Source organism: Podarcis tiliguerta (assembly GCF_965153285.1).
Source record: "Podarcis tiliguerta genome assembly, chromosome: 2".
Taxonomy (NCBI): Eukaryota; Metazoa; Chordata; class Lepidosauria; order Squamata; family Lacertidae; genus Podarcis; species Podarcis tiliguerta.
The window spans coordinates 33331927-33353674 of record NC_139535.1 but is presented as its reverse complement, the minus strand read 5'-3'; the positions used below and the strand labels follow the sequence as shown (position 1 = coordinate 33353674).

At 40.5% G+C, this 21748-nt stretch overlaps 1 protein-coding gene across 8 annotated transcripts in view; it reads right to left on the bottom strand.

The window, feature by feature from the left end:
* Positions 1-21748, bottom strand: part of ITPR1 (inositol 1,4,5-trisphosphate receptor type 1) — a 209085-nt gene that overhangs the window by 92988 nt on the left and 94349 nt on the right. For 7 of the 8 annotated variants that reach the window (XM_083424530.1, XM_083424535.1, XM_083424528.1 and 4 more), the window contains 17 exons: positions 21505-21624; positions 20953-21147; positions 20062-20313; positions 19563-19704; positions 18690-18843; positions 16332-16519; positions 14825-14960; positions 13653-13704; positions 11747-11915; positions 11481-11651; positions 9869-9934; positions 8639-8776; positions 7138-7263; positions 6031-6231; positions 4990-5241; positions 4448-4573; positions 3423-3551 (listed from right to left, as the gene is read on the bottom strand). In XM_083424530.1, coding sequence (XP_083280656.1) covers positions 3423-3551; positions 4448-4573; positions 4990-5241; positions 6031-6231; positions 7138-7263; positions 8639-8776; positions 9869-9934; positions 11481-11651; positions 11747-11915; positions 13653-13704; positions 14825-14960; positions 16332-16519; positions 18690-18843; positions 19563-19704; positions 20062-20313; positions 20953-21147; positions 21505-21624 — 2617 coding nt within the window. The remainder of the gene's footprint in view (positions 1-3422; positions 3552-4447; positions 4574-4989; positions 5242-6030; positions 6232-7137; positions 7264-8638; positions 8777-9868; positions 9935-11480; positions 11652-11746; positions 11916-13652; positions 13705-14824; positions 14961-16331; positions 16520-18689; positions 18844-19562; positions 19705-20061; positions 20314-20952; positions 21148-21504; positions 21625-21748) is intronic. The other variant, XM_083424532.1, reaches the window with a different exon arrangement.

The following is a 21748-nucleotide window of genomic DNA, read 5'->3' as shown; positions in this document are numbered from 1 at the left end:
AAAAGCAGTCATTACCCACAGGAACTAAAAATGTCAGTTACATTAGAGAGAAGTCAATTTAAATACAGCCATCCATGTTATTTCAGGTTAAGCTCAAGCACTTGTGGATAGACTTTCAAGCCATCACATCTTCCTCTCTATTTCAACATGGGGACAGTAACAATTTTCCTGGTGTAACTGTGGGGAAAGTCCCTGTATTTCTATGGGATCCATTGAGAGGCACAATCCCAAAACAGTTGCATGGACAAATTGATTCCATTTAACCTCTCCAAATGCAATATCTCTCACAATTCTCTCTGGTTTAGACAGAAATGGTTCTACATCCAATGCACAAAGTGATCCACAACAGAGTGTCTGTGGCAGCTGCATATCAGCATATACCCAGCAGCAGATGCATCCCAATTGCTAATCCGCCAGTATTGCTCATATCCCCAGAATGCAATGAAATCCAAACATAAACCTAGCCGTGTTTTTGAATGAGTTTCCAACAGCCACTGCAAAATGTGGGAACTGAAGCATTTGGTGGGGGGTGGGTGTAGAGAATAGTAAACCACCCACAAGGCACCATATGAAAAACTATTTAGAGGACTAATGACAGATACTCGGAAAGTTTCCTCTACTATTAAAGTGTCACTGAATTCAGCCATTCGCTGCTATTGTGACAGGAGCCGATGAGCAGCTGTCAAGGCTGCCACACAGCTCTCTGGAAGAAGGAAAAAGTCAGTCGTGCAAGAAATGGTACAAAGGAAGACAGGGGAAGAATGAGGCTTTCTGCCACCCCCTGCGCATTAGTCTTGCGGGATTATCTGCAGGGTGAGGCAGGGCACATTGATGCACGGGGCACATTGATACACCAGCAACATTTCAATTTCGAGAAACGTTATCCATGTCGTGACATCACTAAAATGTGTCTATACATGTGCGAGTGCAACAGTTGCAACCACGCTGCCCGCCAGTTAGCTGTTGGCGTTTGATGAGAGTAGGTGTGTTTTTAGTGCAGCCAACTAGAAAAGTACGTGAAATGTAAAAGTGTTCCAACGCTGTTTTACATCGTTTAGTTAAGATTTAAAAATACCAAAGGTAAGTTATTCCACTCGGTAATCAGGATTACACGTGGTTTTTAAATAAGTTCAGTAGTTTTATTAATAAGTGTTAGTTTTTTGAAAATGCCCATTGGGGCATTTGATACACTAAGACACGGGGCACATTGATATGTATAAAAGTGCCCCGCTAGTGTAACAGTAGTGCCCCAATATACAAGTTTGCATGAAATCTCTAAACTAGTTATTCTTTTTGCCAAAAGATGAGGATATAAATTTTGATGTTCCCAATCCTGAAAATATAAATGTTGGAGATTTTCTACTCATTAAATTTGAAAAGAAAGAAAACTGTTGTTTACTACGAGGCCAAAATCATTTCTAAATATAATATGACCGATTTTCAAATGTCGTATCTCAGGGAAAAACCAAGATCTTGTATGTTTGTCTTCCCCATTGTAGAAGATAAGGCAAGCGTTGATTTCAAGGATGTTGTTTTGCAGTTGCCAAAACTGAATTTCTCAAAGGGCACATCTCAAACATCATCTCTTTGTACTTTTTCTATTGACTTCAGTGGATATAATGTGCAATAGAAGCTAAACATTAAGTAATTATCTTATTTCTTATAAGAATTTTGTTTAAATTACTATTTTTTTATGATCTAATGTGAGTTCTTATACTTTTTAAAGTTTTTTCAAAGTTTTTTTTTAAATGGAGAAGTGTTTGACGAAAGATTCATACAAGTTTTGATGTTTTGTTAAGAAAACCACAAAGTCTATGATATGTGTGAAACACTGTTGGTTTTGTTCCGTTATTTAGATTTTAAGTAATAAATTGTAAGGCTGATTATGATCTCTCACAATAAAAACTGTTTTTTCATTAAATTTTTGTAAATAGTTACCATTCTCATAAAATTTACGCTTTGTATCAAAGTGCCCCATCCAATGTATCAAAGTGCCCCATATGTGGGGCAGAATGAGACAAAACCCATTTTTTACTCAAGTCATTATATTCTTGTTATCTTCTAACTACAATGGTTCTTTTGATTGCTATTATAATATTGATTAGTTATGCCATGCATAAAGCAAAAAATATATTATTTGACTCATTTTTTGTTACATAAAATATGATACTGAATTTTTCTGCATCAATCTGCGCCACCTCACCCTAAGAGGACATTGTTCAGGACTAGGAGGCACGGGTCAACATAAACATTCCATGAATGTTCACTTTATGTTGGCCCTAATCTTTTTTTATAATGCTGGGACAGGTGTAGAAAAGGACAATCAAAGTGATTAAGGGCCTAGAGAAATTCACACCAAATATTACAATGTATAGAGCTTCTCAGTTTACCAGGAGCAAGGTGTTGAGAAAATGGATAGAGAGAAGTCCTCCCCACCCCCTCTTTCATTAATATAGTGGTACCTCGGGTTAAGAACTTAATTCGTTCTGGAGGTCTTTTCTTAACCAGGAACTGTTCTTAACCTGATGTACCACTTTAGCTAATGGGGCCTCCTGCCGCCGCCGTGCGATTTCTGTTCTCATCCTGAAGCAAAGTTATTAACCTGAGGTACTATTTCTGGGTTAGTGGAGTCTATAACCTGAAACGTCTGTTACCCAGGGTACCACTGTACTAGAACCTGGGCTCATCCAATGAAGCTAAATAACATTTTTCCTATTTATAGACCACTTAACCATCTGGAGGTTCCAAAGTGAATAGTGGGAGATTTGGAACAGCCAGAATTTTCTGCTACAGGATGTCGTGACAGCCATCCAACTTCAAAAGTGGACAAGTTCATGGAGGGTTATCAATGGCTACTAGTAACTATGGCTAATATTCTACCTCAGCATGCCTCTGAATACCAGTTTCTGGGAACAGCAGTATGAGAGGGCTAATGCTTCCCTGAGCTGGTTGTCGGTTTCCCACAGGCATATGGTTGCCCATTATAGGAAACAGAATGCTCAACTTGATAGGCAGCAGTACATGTCACAGTCATGGGGACTGGGGCAATCGCAGGAAACATGCACACAGTCTGCATGGAGGGGAAATGTGTCAAATTGTTCCTGTTTTTCAGGGACTTTCCCATACTCCAGCATTACTAAATGAGTACTAGAGATGAAGAGGAAGCTCTCACCCCCCCCCCACACTTTTAGGGAAATGAGAAAAGACCGAAGCAATGGACTCACTGCTTTTGTAAGGTTCACTGCCGTAAAGTTAACCACAGAGAAACACTATCAGAAGACACCACCGTTTTCAAACTCATGTTGGTGTTCTAGTCTGATGCACAAATGCAGTTCTGCTTCACAGGTGGAGCAAATAGTAAATAGTAGAACAAAATATGTTTTCGTGTGTGCGGGTGTAAATGATTCCTCTTGGTTTCTTACCTGCAGAGTTGTGCTTTGATCTGAGAATGGGGAACTGAAGAAAGTGGTAACTATACTCATCACTATTTCAGTCACATACTTCTCTAATACAGAATCTGCATGCTTCCTGTCACTGGTGTTGTTGCAAGTCTGGAAAACAATTCACATTAAAACAAAACAGAATAAAAACAAAACCCTATACAATAATGATAATTCCCCGACAAATGCAAGCTGATATCATTGCGATATGCACTTTCTGAAATACCATAGACTGTACTAGATATAAACTCAAGTGACTATTTGCTCCTGAAAGCAAACTCCTGACAATAACGAGTGATACCAGGACTGTAGTAAAAATTGTGCTACTGACAAATGTGAGATATCTCAATTCTCAAGGGAACTTCAAGGTTTGCAAAAAGAAGAGGGGGAACCTGAGGCAGCAAAAGAAAACAGCCCGTTGAGGACAGAGCGTGTTCTGTGGTCATGGAATAGAAAGTGAAATTGGATTGTGAGGGTGGGAGAGAATAGAATGCTCTCTACTTAAAGGGAGTGGCCAACTGAAGAGCCAAACAGAAACGCTCATTTTAGGAGGGAGAATAAACTCTGCAACATTTTGTTGTAGGCATCATTTGTACAACACTATAGCAACATGAACTAAGGCAGAAGTTCCCACAAATTCTAACGAAGAGACAGCGTGTCAGGAGAACAAAGAATTTTACCCCACCTAATTTCAATTTGCCGTACTTTATTTTGTTACAGCTAGAAGCAACCCAAGAGTGAGAAGGACTAAAGTGCTAGGAACCTTGATTGTGTGAAGAGCCTTCAAGGCATGCGCAGATGTGCTCTGTACATATAATTAGCTTGGGCCATGCATCATCATTATCATTGAATCCTATAGCCATGGATGAATGAAAATGTATGAAACTAAGGCAATGGATATTACTTTCATGAGTGTTAACTATATGGTGTGATGTGATTAGCAGTCAGTTATGGGTGCTTTGTGTCACTCAGCTTTTTTAATATTTCCAAATATTGAAAACACTTACCCTACAGATGTCAACAAGGAAATTCTCAAAGAGTTTCCACATGTGATTGCTTGTATAAATCTCTTTCATTTCAACTTCTGTGTCTACATAGCAATGATTCAGGAAATTTATATAGGCAATTTTAACCTGCAGACAGGAAAACACAGGCGATAAGAAAACCTTAGTAATGGCTGGCCATCTAATTATCTCTAATAATAATGTTAATTGTTCTGCTGATAACAAGAATAATTTGCAGTGAACAGGATTTAACCCTCTTTCTGTATCCCCCCCCCCCAGTATTATAGGGATACTGACAACCACAGTGATGCTAATGCGGCTAAACGATTGTTTTATAGGTAGGTTTTGAATTTATTCTAAAGTTCTATACTTAAGAGCTAACTTGGAATCCTTCTGCCGACTTACAGAAGCCCCTCTTAGAAACCTTGTCAGGGAGCAGCAGGTCTTTAAATTTAAGTGATAGATAGAAGTGACCAGAGAGTTATTTGGATGAGACTTATGAACGAAAGAGGAAGGGGAAGAAAGAACGATGGACAGAACCTCACCTCAGGTATGCAGTCCTCATGGGTCACCACCCTAACAATGTCATCCAAAGGGAGGAGAGAATTGCACTTGATTTCTGTGTAGACATTTTTGCCCTCAGTGCAAACAGCCAACAGCTCAACTAAATGGATATGATACATTAGAGCACTGTTTTCATCCATCCTGTCCCGTTCTGATCTCATCATCTGCACTAGTGTCTGAAAAGAGGCCCTGTCATTGTAGAAAACAAGGACATCTTCCCCCGCGTTGACGAGCTGGCAAAAGAATAGCATTATGGTCCCATTAAACATAAAAAACAGAGAAAATGTAAAGTAATCAAGTTTTCATATGCACCAACATGCATGTTATCTCTGTCTGAAGATTAATGATTTCTACAGCTCTATCAGTGCACAAAGCACTTTACGATGTTTGTTTTGATCGCTTATTTATTTATTTCCTAAATTTATAAGCCACCACTAAAGCACCAGACTGGTGCAAGCTACAAACTTTCAAAACATACACAACTAAAATGTAATGTACACAATTTTAACAAAAGTAAAATTGCGGAAGCAGCAGTCCATAACCAGATTGAGGGTAAACAGAAAAGAACCAGCTAGTTAATATAATGAAATATGATTGGTTAAATCAAAAAGTATTTCATTTTGCTGCTGGACATCGGTGATGATGGCACACAGATTTCTTTAAGGAGAAACTTCCTAATAAAATATTCCTGATTAGCTAACCATTTTGTTATTTTTTAAAAAACAACAACAACAACCTGTGCTTCATGTGTTATTGCATACATATTACTGTACACTCCTCTGATATTTCCTGAGTTAGCAATAAATACATCCTCCTCACCTATGTGCAAACGGCTTGCGTGCAATGCCAGAAAACAAATAATTCAATTCCAACTTTGTTGGAGACAACCCATTGCAATTAAACTGAAGTTTCATAATGCTGACACCTAGGTAGCAGTGCCTGTCCACCAACTAGTTTCTCTTTGCATGGATTTTCCTCAGGCTGATTTTATGCTCACAAATATGTATACACAGCCTTCTCACCTCAGCCATGACCATATCTTGGCACTTCTTAATGAACTTTCCTTCAGCCTTAACAATTGTCTGCAGGAACTTAATGTACTGGACATTCCGTCCATGAGTTTCAATACAGTGCACAAAGTGTTGAACCACCCGCTCATTAATCTCGCTGCAAAGCTGGAAGTTATTCATGAAGATATGTTGCATCGTTACAGCCTCCAGGATCTATTAAAAGGGACAGTAGTAGAGAAAAATGTGAATCCTGACAAAGTCAACACCACACCACTTTGGAAGCTTTTAGGGAATGCATATTAGAGCAGAACAGTAGTGCTAACAGAGAAACTTCTGAAAGCAAGCTGACGGAAGGCGAGTTTGGTCAGAGAAGATTCAGAAATCAGGCATTCTGAACATATCGACACAGAATTATTTAGAGGATATTTTCCTCTGTCCCTGAACTGCTTGAACTCTCTTTTTCCTTAGAAAACCCCCGCAATAGGCCTACACAATGCCAAAAGCAACTTAGCAGCAATGTATTGTGGCCTTCCAGGTACACTACAACTTTTCCTGTTTTTTGCAGTTCCAACAAACCAGTAGAAAGAAGAAGAAAAAGGCAGGCTGCACAGTAAGTTGTAGTGCATAAGGAGCATACGTTGTGCAGGCCATGTGTGCACAATACAAGACATCTCATTCCTTTGAACTTATTACAGATTTCCTCCCCCACCCCTCCACATACAGAAGCACAATCTCACTACAACACTGGGGAAAGGACACTGTCCTCCATGCACCTGAGATCAGCAGAAATAGTTCAGGGGTTAAAGAACAGCCTTGCGGCCTGAGATGACTGTCCCACTCTGTCTAATGAATGGTAGTCCTGCTGAAAATCTGGAAAACTCATGGAAAGGCTGTAAAGTGCCGAAATGCCATAGCTGTGGTGATGGGCTTGTAAGAAATTAAACAAAGCAGCTTGGAAAACTAGAAGCAGCCCCCAGGAGAGCTTTTGGAGAACACAGGGGGTGTGGTGTGGGAAGCTACTTTGCAAAAGCGGATTTCCACTCTCAAGCAACTCTGGTTACAGCCCCCAATCAGGAAAAGTTTTGCATTCTTTTCTATATTTTTCAGTTAACTTCTTACCCCAGGGTTGAGAAACAGATTTATATGCTTGTGGAGCAATGTTTGGTTCTGTTGGTTGCCAGCACAGAAGTTCTGCAGGAATGCATGGGCGAGCTTCATGATCTCCTGCATCCTTGTATCTTCAGCCTGGAATTACAAGGCACAAGTGCTCAAGAATAAATTAAAGTTAAATTGATTTACAAGGTGCTTAAGCAAACTGACCTGTCTGCTCAGTTCTAATTTCAAAATACCATTCCCATTCCCTTTTTAAAGCATTCTGCAAACTGGGATAAATTGGGGGAGGGGGAGAGAGATAAAGTTTTTAAAGGCTTTGTAAATGTTTAAATGGGGAGCGGGTGGTGCTGTGGTCTAAACCACTGAGCCTAGGGCTTACCGATCAGAAGGTCGGCGGTTTGAATCCCCACGAAGGGGTGAGCTCCCGTTGCTCGGTCCCAGCTCCTGCCCACCTAGCAGTTTGAAAGCACGTCAAAGTGCAAGTAGATAAATAGGTACTGCTCTGGTGGGAAGGTAAATGGCGTTTCCGTGCCAGAAGCAGCTTAGTCATGCTGGCCACATGACCTGGAAAAGCTGTCTGCGGACAAACGTCGGCTCCCTCGGTCAATAAAGCGAGATGAGCGCCACAACCCCAGAATCTGTCACAACTGGACTTAACTGTCAGGGGTCCTTTACCTTTACCTTTACATCTCAAGCAGTGTGTCAGATTAGGATTAGGATCTATAACAATATGCCTTGAAATATCAGCCAGAACTAGTTGCATTATTTTTATTTTTCTGCTTCTTAACTAAAATACTTGTAGGGCTGCTATGTTTGCTTCTCTCCTGCTTTACTCCCCCCCCCCCCAAATTTATGAGTCCAGACTCCTTGCCTAAGGAGGCACAAATCTCCTTCCTTCTCAGTTTCTCCAGCACAATGCTTTTCTTTGTGTGGACTAGAGGACTTCAAGACTAAAAATGGAATACATATGCTCCCCCCACCCCATTCTGAACCACAGCAACATTTGCCTCCATTATCTTCATCTGACTGACCATTCTGGAAGCAGATATAGCATATTGCCCTTTTATAAGGACATTTAAAGCAGGTAAACCAACTTGTTGCTGAGCCTTAGAATAATGACCACTGTGTGAACTATACAGCTTCAATTTGTTTTTCCACAGTAAAAAGGAGGCTTGGAAAGTCCTCAGCTGACTTATGAAGAATTTGTACAAGAGAAACTCAGAAACCTTGGGGGCACCTTTGTAATGTTATGCCTAGTGCCTCCTTGAGACAGCCAGGAAAGACTATATAAACCTTAGTTCCTATTTTGTTCGTCCTTGCAATAATTAATGTATGAAGCTGCTTCAATAAACCCAAAACAAATGAATTATTCCTTAAGACATGAATATTTAGCAACTGCTCCTTTGATGTTCAATGCAACTTGTAAGAGACAACTTTTAGGAAGATCTAAAGACACTTTAGTGGTTTGTTGATGGATTGTAAAGTAACTGATGCATGCAAACCTCACTTTCTCATACGGGATCTGTAAGAGCTCCAGGACCACAGTGTGAGCTCCCATGTTTCGGAGCAACCTCTGTTGCTGCTTCCGGCTTTTCCTGACCAAGATGCTTTCTTGTACACAAAGCTTGCTAAGTCGAAGCAAAATCTGCAGAAACACATTTCTTTTAGAGCCAGATGACATACTAACGCCCCCCCCCCCCCAGACAAGCTGGAGGAAAAGCTCGCTTTCAACAGATCACAAAATAACAATAAACAAGCAGAGTGAAATTAAGGAGATAAAGACAAAACCGAGTACACCATGTTGCATGCAACTGACACAGCAATTACATTTGGGTGACATGTATTGCACCATGCATGTACAGGAAACTGGCACTGGCTAAGGTATCTTGGCTTTCCTTTACCAAGGAAAATGAGTGTCAGCCTTTTAGTGCTACAATGACAAGTCTTCTGGTGCCTTCCAGGTGTTTCAGACTACAACTCCTGTTGGCCATGCTGACTGGAGTTAATGGGAGATTCAACCCAAAACACTTGTAGGTGGGGGGGGGGGAGAGAGAGAGGCTGGTTTAGACAATGCCAGGCAAAACTCTCATGTCAGTAAGTATTATTTCCATTGTATAGGGATCAAGCCTTCTTTGCATCACACAACTTCCTTGCCCTTTCCAAAAGGACCAAAAGAAGCAGAATGCTGTGGACAAAGTTGATTCTTTTGCCTAATTTATACCTCATGTAGCTTTTCTTTCATTCACACACAACCCTGAATATAACCCTAGAATTAATGTTAAGACTGAAAGACTGTCCATGGAAATTATACAAGAATGTTGCATAAGGTTTTTCTTACTTTCTTTCTAAAAGCCAGTAGTAAACCTGTGTAGATTATTTTAAAGCTTGCACTTTGAGTACATTTTAGTGCATGCATTATATAAACCATTAACACGTACATTAATTGTCCGTACTTCATTAGTCTAGTCCATAGCACTATGAGATTTTAATGATTTAGTTAAACCAAGTTATTATAAATACTATGCACCCAGGTGCCATGATCCAACAACTCATTTGGCATACAAAGGCTCCAGTATACACACAGAGTTCTTTGCGTGCAGTGGCCTATTATCTTCTAGGAGGCAAGGAATATTCCATATTCAGACAGGTGCATGGTATATATTAATAGCATTCCTCAACTCATAGAAAAGAAGAAGGCAGCAAAAGTAATGGGCAGCTGGGAAAGGATGAGTCTTACCTCCTTGACCACCCTGTAATTATAGCTACTAGTGCTTTCAGGTTTCCGTGATTTGCTGTGGCCTTCCTAGGGGACAAGCAAGATTTATTAATGTATTACATTCCCCTCCTCCACACCCCCAATTCTGGTGATCATTAGTACAAATTTTAGCAGCTATTTCACACCAAAAACTCTCCAGAAGTTTTTTAACTTCTACCAACCTTTCTCTCTTTACCAATATTCAGTTTTAACACAAACTTAACAGCGGTGTTGTCGGAACACGCCTGGGGGGCACATGCAGCCCCCGGAATGAGACAGACCTCTCTGGGCGTCTTCCTAATGAAGCGGAGCCCAGGACATTCACAAATCAGTTCCGGTGCACACCAGCGACACATATCAAAAGACATGTGCACACTCACTCAGCAGAGTATAGCAGAAATGATTGTGGAGTGTGAGTGTAGCATTCTAAGTGACTTACTAAGCAATATATACAGGACAAAGCAACCATGGCGTCCTCTCACTTCTTCTCCAAAAGAGAGAGAGAAAGAAAGCACAAAAGTACAGTACAGCGGAAGAGAGATAAGACTGACTTCCGTTCTCACAATTTCCAAGCCTAGAAAGTAAACACTGACATGTGATGTAACAATCACACATCCAGCTACGGAGGACTGAAATGCTAACAGGTATTTCTATAGTGAGTGTTCACAAATTATCAAGTCACACACTCGTGCTATTTACCTAAGGCATATATATCCATCCCCCCCCCAATTCCTTTAAATGGATAAATCTTATAGCAGCACAATAATATAACTGCAGCATTTTAAAAAAAATACTAGTTACATTAAAGGCACAGTATGATTAGTGGTACTGTTTGCAAGTAAACAGTGAGGAGATATTACACATATGTACATTGTGTTATTGGTCTTTTATTCTAAATTTTAGTTTAATGTGAATAGCTATGGAAGAGATGGTTGAGCCATAGGGACAGGGGACGGAGGTTAGAGGAGGCATATATAACATGATGAATGGAATAAAAAAGGAGACAATCAGATTTTAGAGTTAAAAGCAACTGGGAAACAGACCAAGAAACCTCTTAGAGGAAATCTTCAGGATTCCCATGAATTAAAAATGAATAAATATGTAAATGTAGCTTTAATAATATATTGCGCAAACATGAACAACGATACAACTGGCCGGGAGCAGGGGGAATAAACATAAACTGTGGAAAAAGAAAACAGCAACAACAACAACAGCAACAAAGGTGTAAGAAGACGGAGAGAGGGGTGGGAGGAGAAGAGAGGGAAATCAAAATGATAAAACTATGATTCTAGCATAACTTTGCTAAAGTCTTTTAGAACTTATGTTTAAAATATAATACTTTTAAGGTTGTGTACAACATTGAAATGTTATTCATCTTAATCAACCCAGTCAACCTTCACAAAAGCCATCTGAGTTAGGCAACAACTTTGTTCGGAAGCAGAGGGTAGCACACAAAATGCAGACTTCAAGAAAGCAATTTGCCCCAAAGCCACCATTACTGTATATAGCTTCAGTCTGAGATGAAATTTGAACTCTCCTGCTCTTGACCACTACGTTACGCTGGCAATGCAACAAAGACAAAAGCTATTCTTACCTCCTTTTTCTTATGTTCATTCTCTCCTGTCGTTACATCCATCGTTTCATCAGGTCCCTGGCCTTTGTACACCCAGAGTTCGGATTTTTCCACAATTGACCTCAACTGATCCAAATCTTGTTTTATCTGCTTGTAGTTGTCCACATCTTGGCTGGTGACAAGCAGTTGGACCTTACATGAATTGCAATCCATTAGTTGCATAACACCCTTGCATCATCACACAAATTTAGAGTGAAAGTGTAGACGGTATAGAACACTACATTTACCTGTTTAAAGGCCTGAAGGACTTCTTGCCTCTGGCTAAAGTGCCTAAAGAGTAGCTGAAGGGCTCCAGACACGAGAGGAGGGTAGTCGTGCATTGTTAAATGGAGTAATACTCTAAGGAAAGTTCTGCCACCATGATCATCCAAATCTAGCGGTGTATTCTCTTCACTGAAAATAATAAAAATATATAGAGTAAAATTGGGGGTGGGGGGGATGGGGAGGAAATGGTTCCACTTAAGAACTTCCAGGCAGCTTCCATAACTGTGTTAGTCTATCTGATGTTGGGAGAGGAACCAGAAACCACCACAAATTCAAATACAGTGGTACCTTGGTTTTCGAATGTCTCCATTGACAAACACGCCTCAGAAGTCGAACAAGCTACGCAGCTTCCGCTGAGTGCAAGATCCTGAGGCCTAGCTGTCGGCTATTGAGTTTTCGGTTTTTGAACGTTTCAGAACTTAAAGAGTCTTCCAGAATGGATTACGTTCAAAAGCTGAGGTATCACTGTACAGTGTAAGCTACCAGTGGCAATGGAGGAAGGGCACCCTTTTTCATATTAGAATCATAAAACTGTGGAGTTGGATGGGACCCAGATGGTCATCTAGTCCCATGGTTCCCAACGTGGGGCACATGCCCCACAGAGGGGCAATTTGATAGCTTGTTTTGACCAAGTTAATGGCCTTTTAGGCTTCCTCCATATGAATAGTTCATTTTTTGAATAATAAAAATGATATGTCACTGGGGGGGGGGTGTCAGGATTTTAGAGATGCTTAGGTGGGGCATGGCCCAAAAAAAGGTTGGGAACCACTGATTTAGTCCAACTCCCTGTAATGCAGCAATCTCACCAACTCACCACCACAATCTCAGCACTGTGAGCACTTCACCTCCTCGTTTATTCTCTTGAAACTTAGCAACACCCTAAAAAAGTATTTACCTTTTTCTAACTAATCTAGACTAAGGTGGGAGATTTGTGGCTTTTCAGATGTTTCTGGACTCCCAACTCTTATGAACCCCAAAAAGCATGGCCAGTGATCAGGGATGATGGGAGTTGTAGTCCTGCAACATCCATGATATCGACACTTTTTTAAAAAAGAGCAGCCCTCATCATAGTTACTCTTTTTCCAGGGTTCCCTCCACAGCTAACACCTTGGATTCTGCAAAGTCTTTCCCCCTTTTGCCATTCTGAAAACATTATTTTTTTAAAAAGTTATTTTTCCCCTAACAGCAAACACAAGCAAGGCTGTCTGACCTGGCAGTGCTACCCAGTCATTGGCAAACTCTCCTCCTCCCATCAGTTAAAAGTGTATTTCTTTGATTTACATTCTTCTTCATTTTAGGAGTGTGTATCTATCCCATTAAATATCCTGGGTGACATTTAGCAATCACTGCTTGCTTGCACCACCAAAATCTGTTGTACAACAGGATACCCAGTTTTTATTCTTTCCCACAATGCTCCTGGGCAGATTCTGGGGTTGCACAGGGAGCTGAAGCAGGGAGGAGAGGAAGGAGATGTCTTGTTGAACAAGCAGCTGCTATACTGTATCACACCCCTGTTCTGCTGTATGGTATTCTTAACACCCACCCATCCCCCACAAACAGACACCCCCACCCACTGTGTGCAGGGGAGGGGGACAGACATTGGGGTCATGAAATCATAGCTGCAAGAATACAGTTTACATCCCCGGTCTGCCCTCTCATTTAGTAAGTACCTTAGGAAACATACATGGATAATTCTTTTAACTCATTCATGGTAATTAAAGTAACAATTAGTGTATGAGCAAATGGGTACATGAATGATTAGTGCAAGTGACTTGCTCCTCTGAAGAACTGTGACCTGCAACTGTCCAGAAGCAGTTTCACATACGGTTCAGAACAGACAAATGCAAATCGCAATAGTTTACTTTCCTGCCTCCAAATATCCCTTCTGCTTGCTCTTCGATGTGTTCAAAGTCAAGAGCTCCTGTAAAGCAAAACAAACAGTTCTGTCTTCTATGCCAAGCTGAAAATATAGCTTAAAATTCATTAAGGGGAGCAGAGGAAGCAAGCTACCATTCTTTCCATCACAGAAACTACACTATAAGAATCCTCTGCTGAAAGGCAAGGAAATCCTCTGTGAAATAAGATCCAAAAGGTTGTTTTTCAATCCAATTGTATAATTGTATAATTTTAATCCAGTTGGCATCCATTTCAGTTGTATGGGCAACTACTGTGTGAAGCTGTTTCAAACTATACAGTAGAATATATGAGGGTATTGTGTGCATGCAAACTTATGCCTGCATCCGTACACAAACACGCAGTATTTAAAGGCAGCCTTGGATTTTTCCAGAGGAGCCGTATAGCAATTTGTGCAGCCTCCACCTTACATAGTTTCAAAGGGAACTTATGTCTTCCATAGTGTGAGACTGCGCACATATGATTTCTTTATTAAACTTTCTTTTTGGAAATAAAAGTTTAAAAATGAAATAAATAGTGCAAACGATTAGCTCAATAACTATGCATACAGATAATCTTTGTACTTTCTTTCTCCTTTGTATTTTCTTCACAGGGTTTTCTTTACAGAAATTTTCCTCACAGGGTTCAAGATGTGGAGGTAACTAATGAAGTCCACAATCTAGAGCAGTGTATCCCAAAATTAATAAAACCATTATAGTTTGATAGCATATTATTGTATCTTGCTTAATTAAAAAAAAACCCACATGGACAATGGAATGGCTGTTTTTCTGCTTTATTCACAAATGGTTCAATAAGTCATTATTGAGGGAATATACCAAGTGGCACATTGGGATGCGGGTGGCGCTGTGGTCTAAACCACAGAGCCTAGGGCTTGCTGATCAGAAGGTTGGCAGTTCGAATCCCCACGAAGGGGCAAGCTCCCGTTGCTCAGTCCCTGCTCCTGCCAACCTAGCAGTTTGAAAGCACGTCAAAGTGCAAGTAGATAAATAGGTACCACTCCGGCAGGAAGGTAAATGGTGTTTCCACACACTGCTCTGATCAGGGGTCCCTTCACCTTTACCAACTGGCACATACCGGCACCTAAGAAAAATTTTACAGCATTTTTAAGAGAACATGTTGTAACTGACCTGGTACATTTGGCATTTCTTGGTTATTGCTTCCTGTAGGTGAATCAGGTGTCTGCGCATTGCTTTCATCAAACTCATGTTTAAATATGCACAGAAGGCATGAGATTCTATAATCCAATCTCACATTCAAAATGAACTGATGATTCCATAGTGTTTTTAAAAAGAAGGAAAAAAAAGAAGAAGCTTCAATAGCACAACTCATTACCTCCCCCTTTTGCGTTTTTAAAAGCAAGGGCCTCCCCTTTCACGTGCTTAAAGCATGCATTAAAAATATATTAGATATCGAAAGTAACTCCTACCATGAAAACCAAAATCTACCGGTCTAGTTTGTATTATATATTATAGATGCATATTGTGTCTAGACAAAAGCATACACAAAACAAAACAAAACACAAAACACCTTTTTCAAAACAACACAATATATCAGATTTTTTCCTGTTGTAGCTAAGTAAAAATAAGAAGATGGTCATTCTGGCTTTTCCTGTTTTAATTCACATTGGCAGCATCAATCACTACTACCCTGTCAGTTCATGTTTATACATTTCGGTAAGTTAACCAATAAATCAGTATAAGCATAACTAGGGAACGAAAGGAACTGCCTCGCTCACGAAGCCCAGTTCTCTGGACCCTAACTGTCAGCAGCTCCTCAGGGTTTTGAGTAGAAAGTTCCCTTTATTGTCACCTGTGACCTGATGTTTTAGCTGCAGAATGCCAGAAAATGAACCTGAGGCCTTCCACTTTCAAAAAAAATGTACTTTATCCACTGAACTATAGTCCCTTCCTCATGGCATTTATCTAAGAGTAGCACAGGCTACAGAGCAGACACAAAAAGTTTCAGTTTCCTTCCAATTTATAATATATTTTTTCAGTAGTTATCCCAGGGCTGTGCACTCTGACCCAGAAACCTTTCCCCAGTTGGGTTGATGAAAATGCACAGCACACTGAATGTCAGGCAGCCTGTTGCAAAGCCGTAGCTTTCAAAATAGGATCTGCAGTGGAACTCAAACGAAGCCTTGGAAATACTGTTATGGGAGCATTCAGCTTTCTGAACACTTCCACTGGATTGCTCTGCTCCAACTCTCTTGAACAATGTCTGTATTTCAACCTGACTGCTCAATGTTTTATAGGAGCTGGGTTATTTGAAGTTACCTTGCACACAAAAGTTTTAAAGTATGTAACTGGTTTTAATGGTTTTAATGTGACTGGTTCAATGGTTTTAATGTAACTGGTTTTAATGAGGGCATGGGTTAAACATTTGCAACTGTTCGCAATTAGTAGTTGTGATTAGTATTTTGTTGTTAATACTTGCAACAATGTTTATTAATTCTTTTTCTAAAAAAAAATAATAAAGCTTACACGCAATCCATCCAGTGAAAAAATTATTCATTTCTAATTCTGTCAAAAAGAGAACAATGGTCTAGAATGAAAAAATCCCCAAACAACATAAGCATGACAGTACAGCTCTTGCGTCAATATAGTTTTCTAAGCTATGTCACCTGAAGTATACCTGAAGTATCTCAATGATTTTCAGCTTGGTGTCCATTACCAGGATGTCTTCTTTCTCAGGTTCAACCTGTTTCACATTACCTTCTGGGGCAGCAGCAAGAGGAGTCATGGGCAAGAACCCTCCACCCCTGAGCACAACTTGGGTCATCAGCTCCCCAACACCGTGGATAGATCTCATCACATTGCTCCCTTCAGAGAAACAATACAAGATAAAGTTTTGTAATACAGTAATTAAGGTAAGACCTGTCTCAGCATTACCTGTCTCAGCCTATTACACACATTACTGTAGACTGGAATCAGATTTAATGTGTACCTGCTTCTTATCTATCAGATGCAACATGTGCAATCTGCAAACTGCAGAAATAACATATTTATGGTCTTCTGCTATTTATTAAAATGCTTTGAGATCGCCCTTCATCTGCAGAGATACAAAATGGCCATGCAGAGGCAGAGAAAAATAAAACAAACAAATCTGATATAACACAATTAAGGATACAACATTGTTATAAAAATTCTACATGCTGTGAAATAGGCAACACTTTCCACACTTACAGAAAGTAGCAGGAACATTTAATGGATACTGTGTTGTACGAAGCAATTTCTATTCCAGGTTGTAGTTATAACAGCAGTTACTTTAAGAACTGGGACCTGTTTTTTTCTCCTCTTCCCTCTCCAACTCTTTCTCCTTGTGTGACATATCTTTTACACTGTAAGCCTTAGGTCAGGGACTGCCTTACTAGTGATTTTTGTAAGGTGCACTGAAAGCCTTTTCAGTGGGGCACCAATGCAGTAAGTAAAGAAACAAACCCTATCGCTATATCGTATTGAGGGGAAATCCACATATTACATGCAACATGGGAGTTGCCCCCAAAATTTGCATCCTCATACTTTATTCTTCCTCTACCCTGACCATGTGAAACAATGGCAGAAGAAATAGATCTTTATCTGCCTCTCCTGTCCCATACTACGCACTTCGAAAATCTGCTGCAGAGGTACCTTCAGCCCTCCAGAGCAGATTTTGAGATTACATGGAGGGCTGCTGGGGATGGGGAAGAGCAAGGTAAGAATATGTTGTATGAGTGGAAGTCCATTCCGTTTGTGTACAGATAGTGTTGGATGCATCCCACTGATAACATTTGGGAACAGATGCAAGCCAGGTATAAATGAGATGCTGAAGGTTGCACAACAGGTATAAATGAGATGGCATGCATTTTGTGCCACCAGCTCATATGCTCAGTCCACGTTCAATCATGCAGTTGCAAGCTCATGAGCATATGCACATGTTAATAATGTGCATTGACAAGGTTGGGTGATAACAGCTTTTCAAGATCACCAGCCAAACATCACGGTCTGGCGATGTACCGCAATGTTGAAAAAAGAAGCCACATTGGCCTCAGCCTGTGAGGTGCTGGGTGCAATTGCCACAGCACTCACCACGGGTGCCCAGCGCCTGGCCCTAGCGGGTTGGGGAAATGCAGCTTGTTTGTATGGCTCAGCTGGAGCGTGGGAGGGCTGAGCCATCCCTGGTGCTCCCCGCTCATGGACAAGGGGGAAAAGTACCGGGTATTTCTTGTGCAGCTCTGCCAGGGATGGGGAGGGCTCCCCATCTCTGGCAGAGCCATTCCCGGTGCTCTCCCCATTTGCATGAGAGCCAGGGCCGGGCTGGGGTATCATTTAACTGCTCAGCTGAGGGGAGTGGCAGCCGCACACTTCTTAGCCAAGCACTTGAAAGATGCAGAGGGAGGAACAAGCTGTACCGGCGCCTCGTGGATGCAGCTTTTTTTCTCCCCTGCACAGTATGATATATGATGATGTATCGCTACTGAAACCGCCACCGCTCCTGAGTCCCTCTGCTAGCAATGCTCGCTGGAGGAAGTCGCTAGTAGAGGGACTCAGGAGCGGTGGCGGTTTCACCAGTGATATAGCTGACATTGCGGTCTGCTCCTCATATATTGATATATCGCCCAGGCCTAGCATTGACTGTTTCTTTGGCTGGCACAGCCTGAGAGCAAAGGAGAAGCCATGTGAAAAATGCAGAAGCCATGTGAAACTTAAACTCCTGTGAGTATTGTCTGCAACCTGGAGCAACAAACAACCACCATCATTAACCAGAGGAACCTTGTCAAATACGGATGGAAAATTAGGTGTTCCCTATACCTGACTTTCATGATAAGAAGCCTCCACGATAGGAGTCAGCTTTCTCAAGAGGAACAGTGCTAGATAGCCTATCTTTTACAATTTACAAGCCTGCTTCCCCCCACTCCTTGACACAGGGTGACAAAAACGAATGGCACCGACAGAGACCAATCATTCTTCAATAGCATGTTTTTCTTCCTCTATGCCCCATGGCCATTCATACCTTTACTCTCTTCTCCTTTTGCAACCTTTGTGATAGGAAAGATCGTAGCAACATGGACACAGTCCAAAATAGCTAGGAGGATTTTTGTTAGCCTGAGCAGGTCACAGAAATTGTAGAAGCCAAAATAGATCAGGTTTCGGGCCAAGTTTACCACCTATTGTTTAAAAAAGAAACAAAAAATGGTTTGTTACAATTTTTATGATATGTACCAAAGCACCTGAGTATTGACTTTCTGGAACCCACTATTCAAAGGAGCCAATGTGGTACACTGGTAGAGTTCAACTGTGGAGATGAAGCTCAGTGGAAGATCCGGCTAGTTACTAATTCTAAGCCTATCTCATTGATTGGGCCACTGGGAGCATTAAAAGTTGGTAACACCCTGAATAGGATGCAGCTATCCTTTATTTTTCAGAATATATCATCATAACACACCATGCTGTGTTTTCTGTATTTTAGTAAGTATTCTACTGTGTTTTACTGCATATACAGATGTATTATATATAGAAACTGAATATTCTGGATTTCAATCTGCCAGTTCATATTTTTTAGGTTTTTTTACCATTGATTTTTGGATACCAACCTAAGGTAGTGCTTTTTCAGAGAGCTTTTCTCAATATTTCGTAACAGATCTCCTGCAATTGTTTCTGTGGGCTTTTCTGCTTTTTAATGACTTGCTATTCTTTTTGGTCTTTTTTGTATAGTTTCACTTGTTATTGTTGTGCTTTGCCCGTCTTAGTATAAGGAAGTCTCATCTGTTGATACTATTAGTCCAACTATGTGGGCAATTTAGGATTAGCTCCAGCGTGAGTTAGCATCTACTGTATTCAGAGGTCTTGCAACTCAGCTTTATTTTTTTTAAAAAAAGATATTTACCTCAAAGGTGAGTTTATTTTTTTCTTTGTCGGAGAAAGGAAATCTCTGACAGACAACATCTCTTAAATATTCCTCAACGAAGTCCATGGTTTGTGCAAACCGCTCCTTGATTTCATCTTTGGAAGTCCCACTGCTATCATAGCTGAAGAAATGAAATGAAAAACTTCAAATGGGTGAATGCCATAGGAAACTTATGGTTCTTTTCCTTGTCTTGAGTCAGTCAGAAAGTACACAGAAAACTGTCTAATGCGGAGTCAGACCACTGGTCCATCTAGCTCCATTCTGTAACAATTTTTAGCATAATTTTTTTTAAAAAAATGTGGCTCCTGGAGCAAGCATTCCTGCTTTCCAAAAGCCAGCCACCAAGCAGTCACTTCAGACATTCCTGAATAAGGTCTCACAGTACGACTGCTACAAGGCACTGTGGAAAGGAGCGAAAAAGCATCTAGGTATTTGATAGCCCTCGTTTCAGAGAACCATTTGATCACAAAATACTCACTCATCGATTGCAATTTCAGAAGGTATCTCTGACCACAACCGGGCATATTTTACTGGTGTCACTTGTTCTTGGGGATCACGGTCAACATGCATATGCAGCATCAGCCGGCAGAAGGACGCTCTCAAGTCATAAGGCAAATTTTCGTCGGACATGCACCGAAGGATGAGATCTACATCTAGCTGGCCAGATATTTCATTTATAGCCAAGTATTGCCGATCAAGGCACATCCTAGCAAAAAGATTCAGCTGGTACCTTTGGGAGTTAGGAAAGAAGGAGAAAAGTATCATTTTGCTTGCCTGGGACTGAAAATTAAAAGATACCTCAGAGGGAACAATACAATGCATATTCTGATGCAGCAGCAGAAATAACACTTCTTCAGGAGCAGAAGTACATTAGCAGTCCATAGGTGGCTAAATTTCTCACTTCTGGACCCATTACATATATGCGGATATATATATATATACGCATATAATTCAACATTACTATCATTTCTTTAAATCCAATTTGAAAAATATCCCAGATGAACTGCTGATGAACCTTTAAAAACCCCCAATGTATTTTATGTATATATTTTAGAAATTTGGACAAGTTCCACCAAACAAACGTGAAGCCTCCAAACAGTTTTAAGGAGTTTATAATACAAAAGTAGATTTGAACAACCAAATTTGCCAATGATCAGTGAAAAATGTAGCTTGATTGCAAAGAACCAATATCACAGATGTATGAAACTGTTGTTATGGAAAGCATCGTTTGAGAGCTATCCCTTTAACCAATTATATCAATTAACCTTGAAGTCTTCTAGAAGCTGGTTAACATTACAAATAGCTAGAGTCAGTTGTCTATACACTTCAGGTTACACTGCCGTAGCCAAATATCGCTTGCGGTGTTAACCTGTAGTAGCTGAGCACATCCCGGTCTTCCTTCTGCCCTTCTTTAGCATCCTGAGCCAGCTCTCTGATACTCTTACTGCGGACCTCTTTGTTGCTGTCTCTCCAGAATAACCAGACTTCTTCCTCATCCTCACCAACCTCCAATGAATTCTCTCCAGACGACAGCTCTTCAAATTCAAACCGAGACAGGACCAGTCTAAGAATTGAGCAAGAGTGAAAAGCAATTATTTATATTAAATATCTTAATGAAGTTTCTTCTATTTGTTATCAGAAAGCCATTTTCTACCAGCCAACACTACATACAATGGCAACAGCACACCATGGCATAGGGTAAAGCCTTTTGTTAATTTTAAATCTACTTCATGGCACACCTACTTCTAGGATTAAAAGCTTGTTGAAGAATCCATTGTTCCATCAAAAATAATAATCTACGTATTATCTGTATTTTCCCCAAACTGGAGGGAAAATTTTTTATGTGTCATTATTGTCAGGCTCAGAACACTGCAATCTTCTTATTTCTAAAATAAAGTTCTTGAAAAACATCTCAGCTTACTTGGTTTCAATGAGTATGTCTGCATTTGCTGGGTTTAACACAGCTTTACAAATCAGCTCCTGGGTCACCGGAATAGACTTGTTCATGGACACACAAAGATCTGAAAGGTAATCCAAGAACCTAATGGGGAGAGAAAGCCAAAGCCCATTAAACTTTGTACAATGTTTCAGATGCTAAAGAGCTGTATTAAGGAAGGTGATAAAAGATACCTCCCCCCCCCCTCGACAGGCCCTCAAAAGATTAA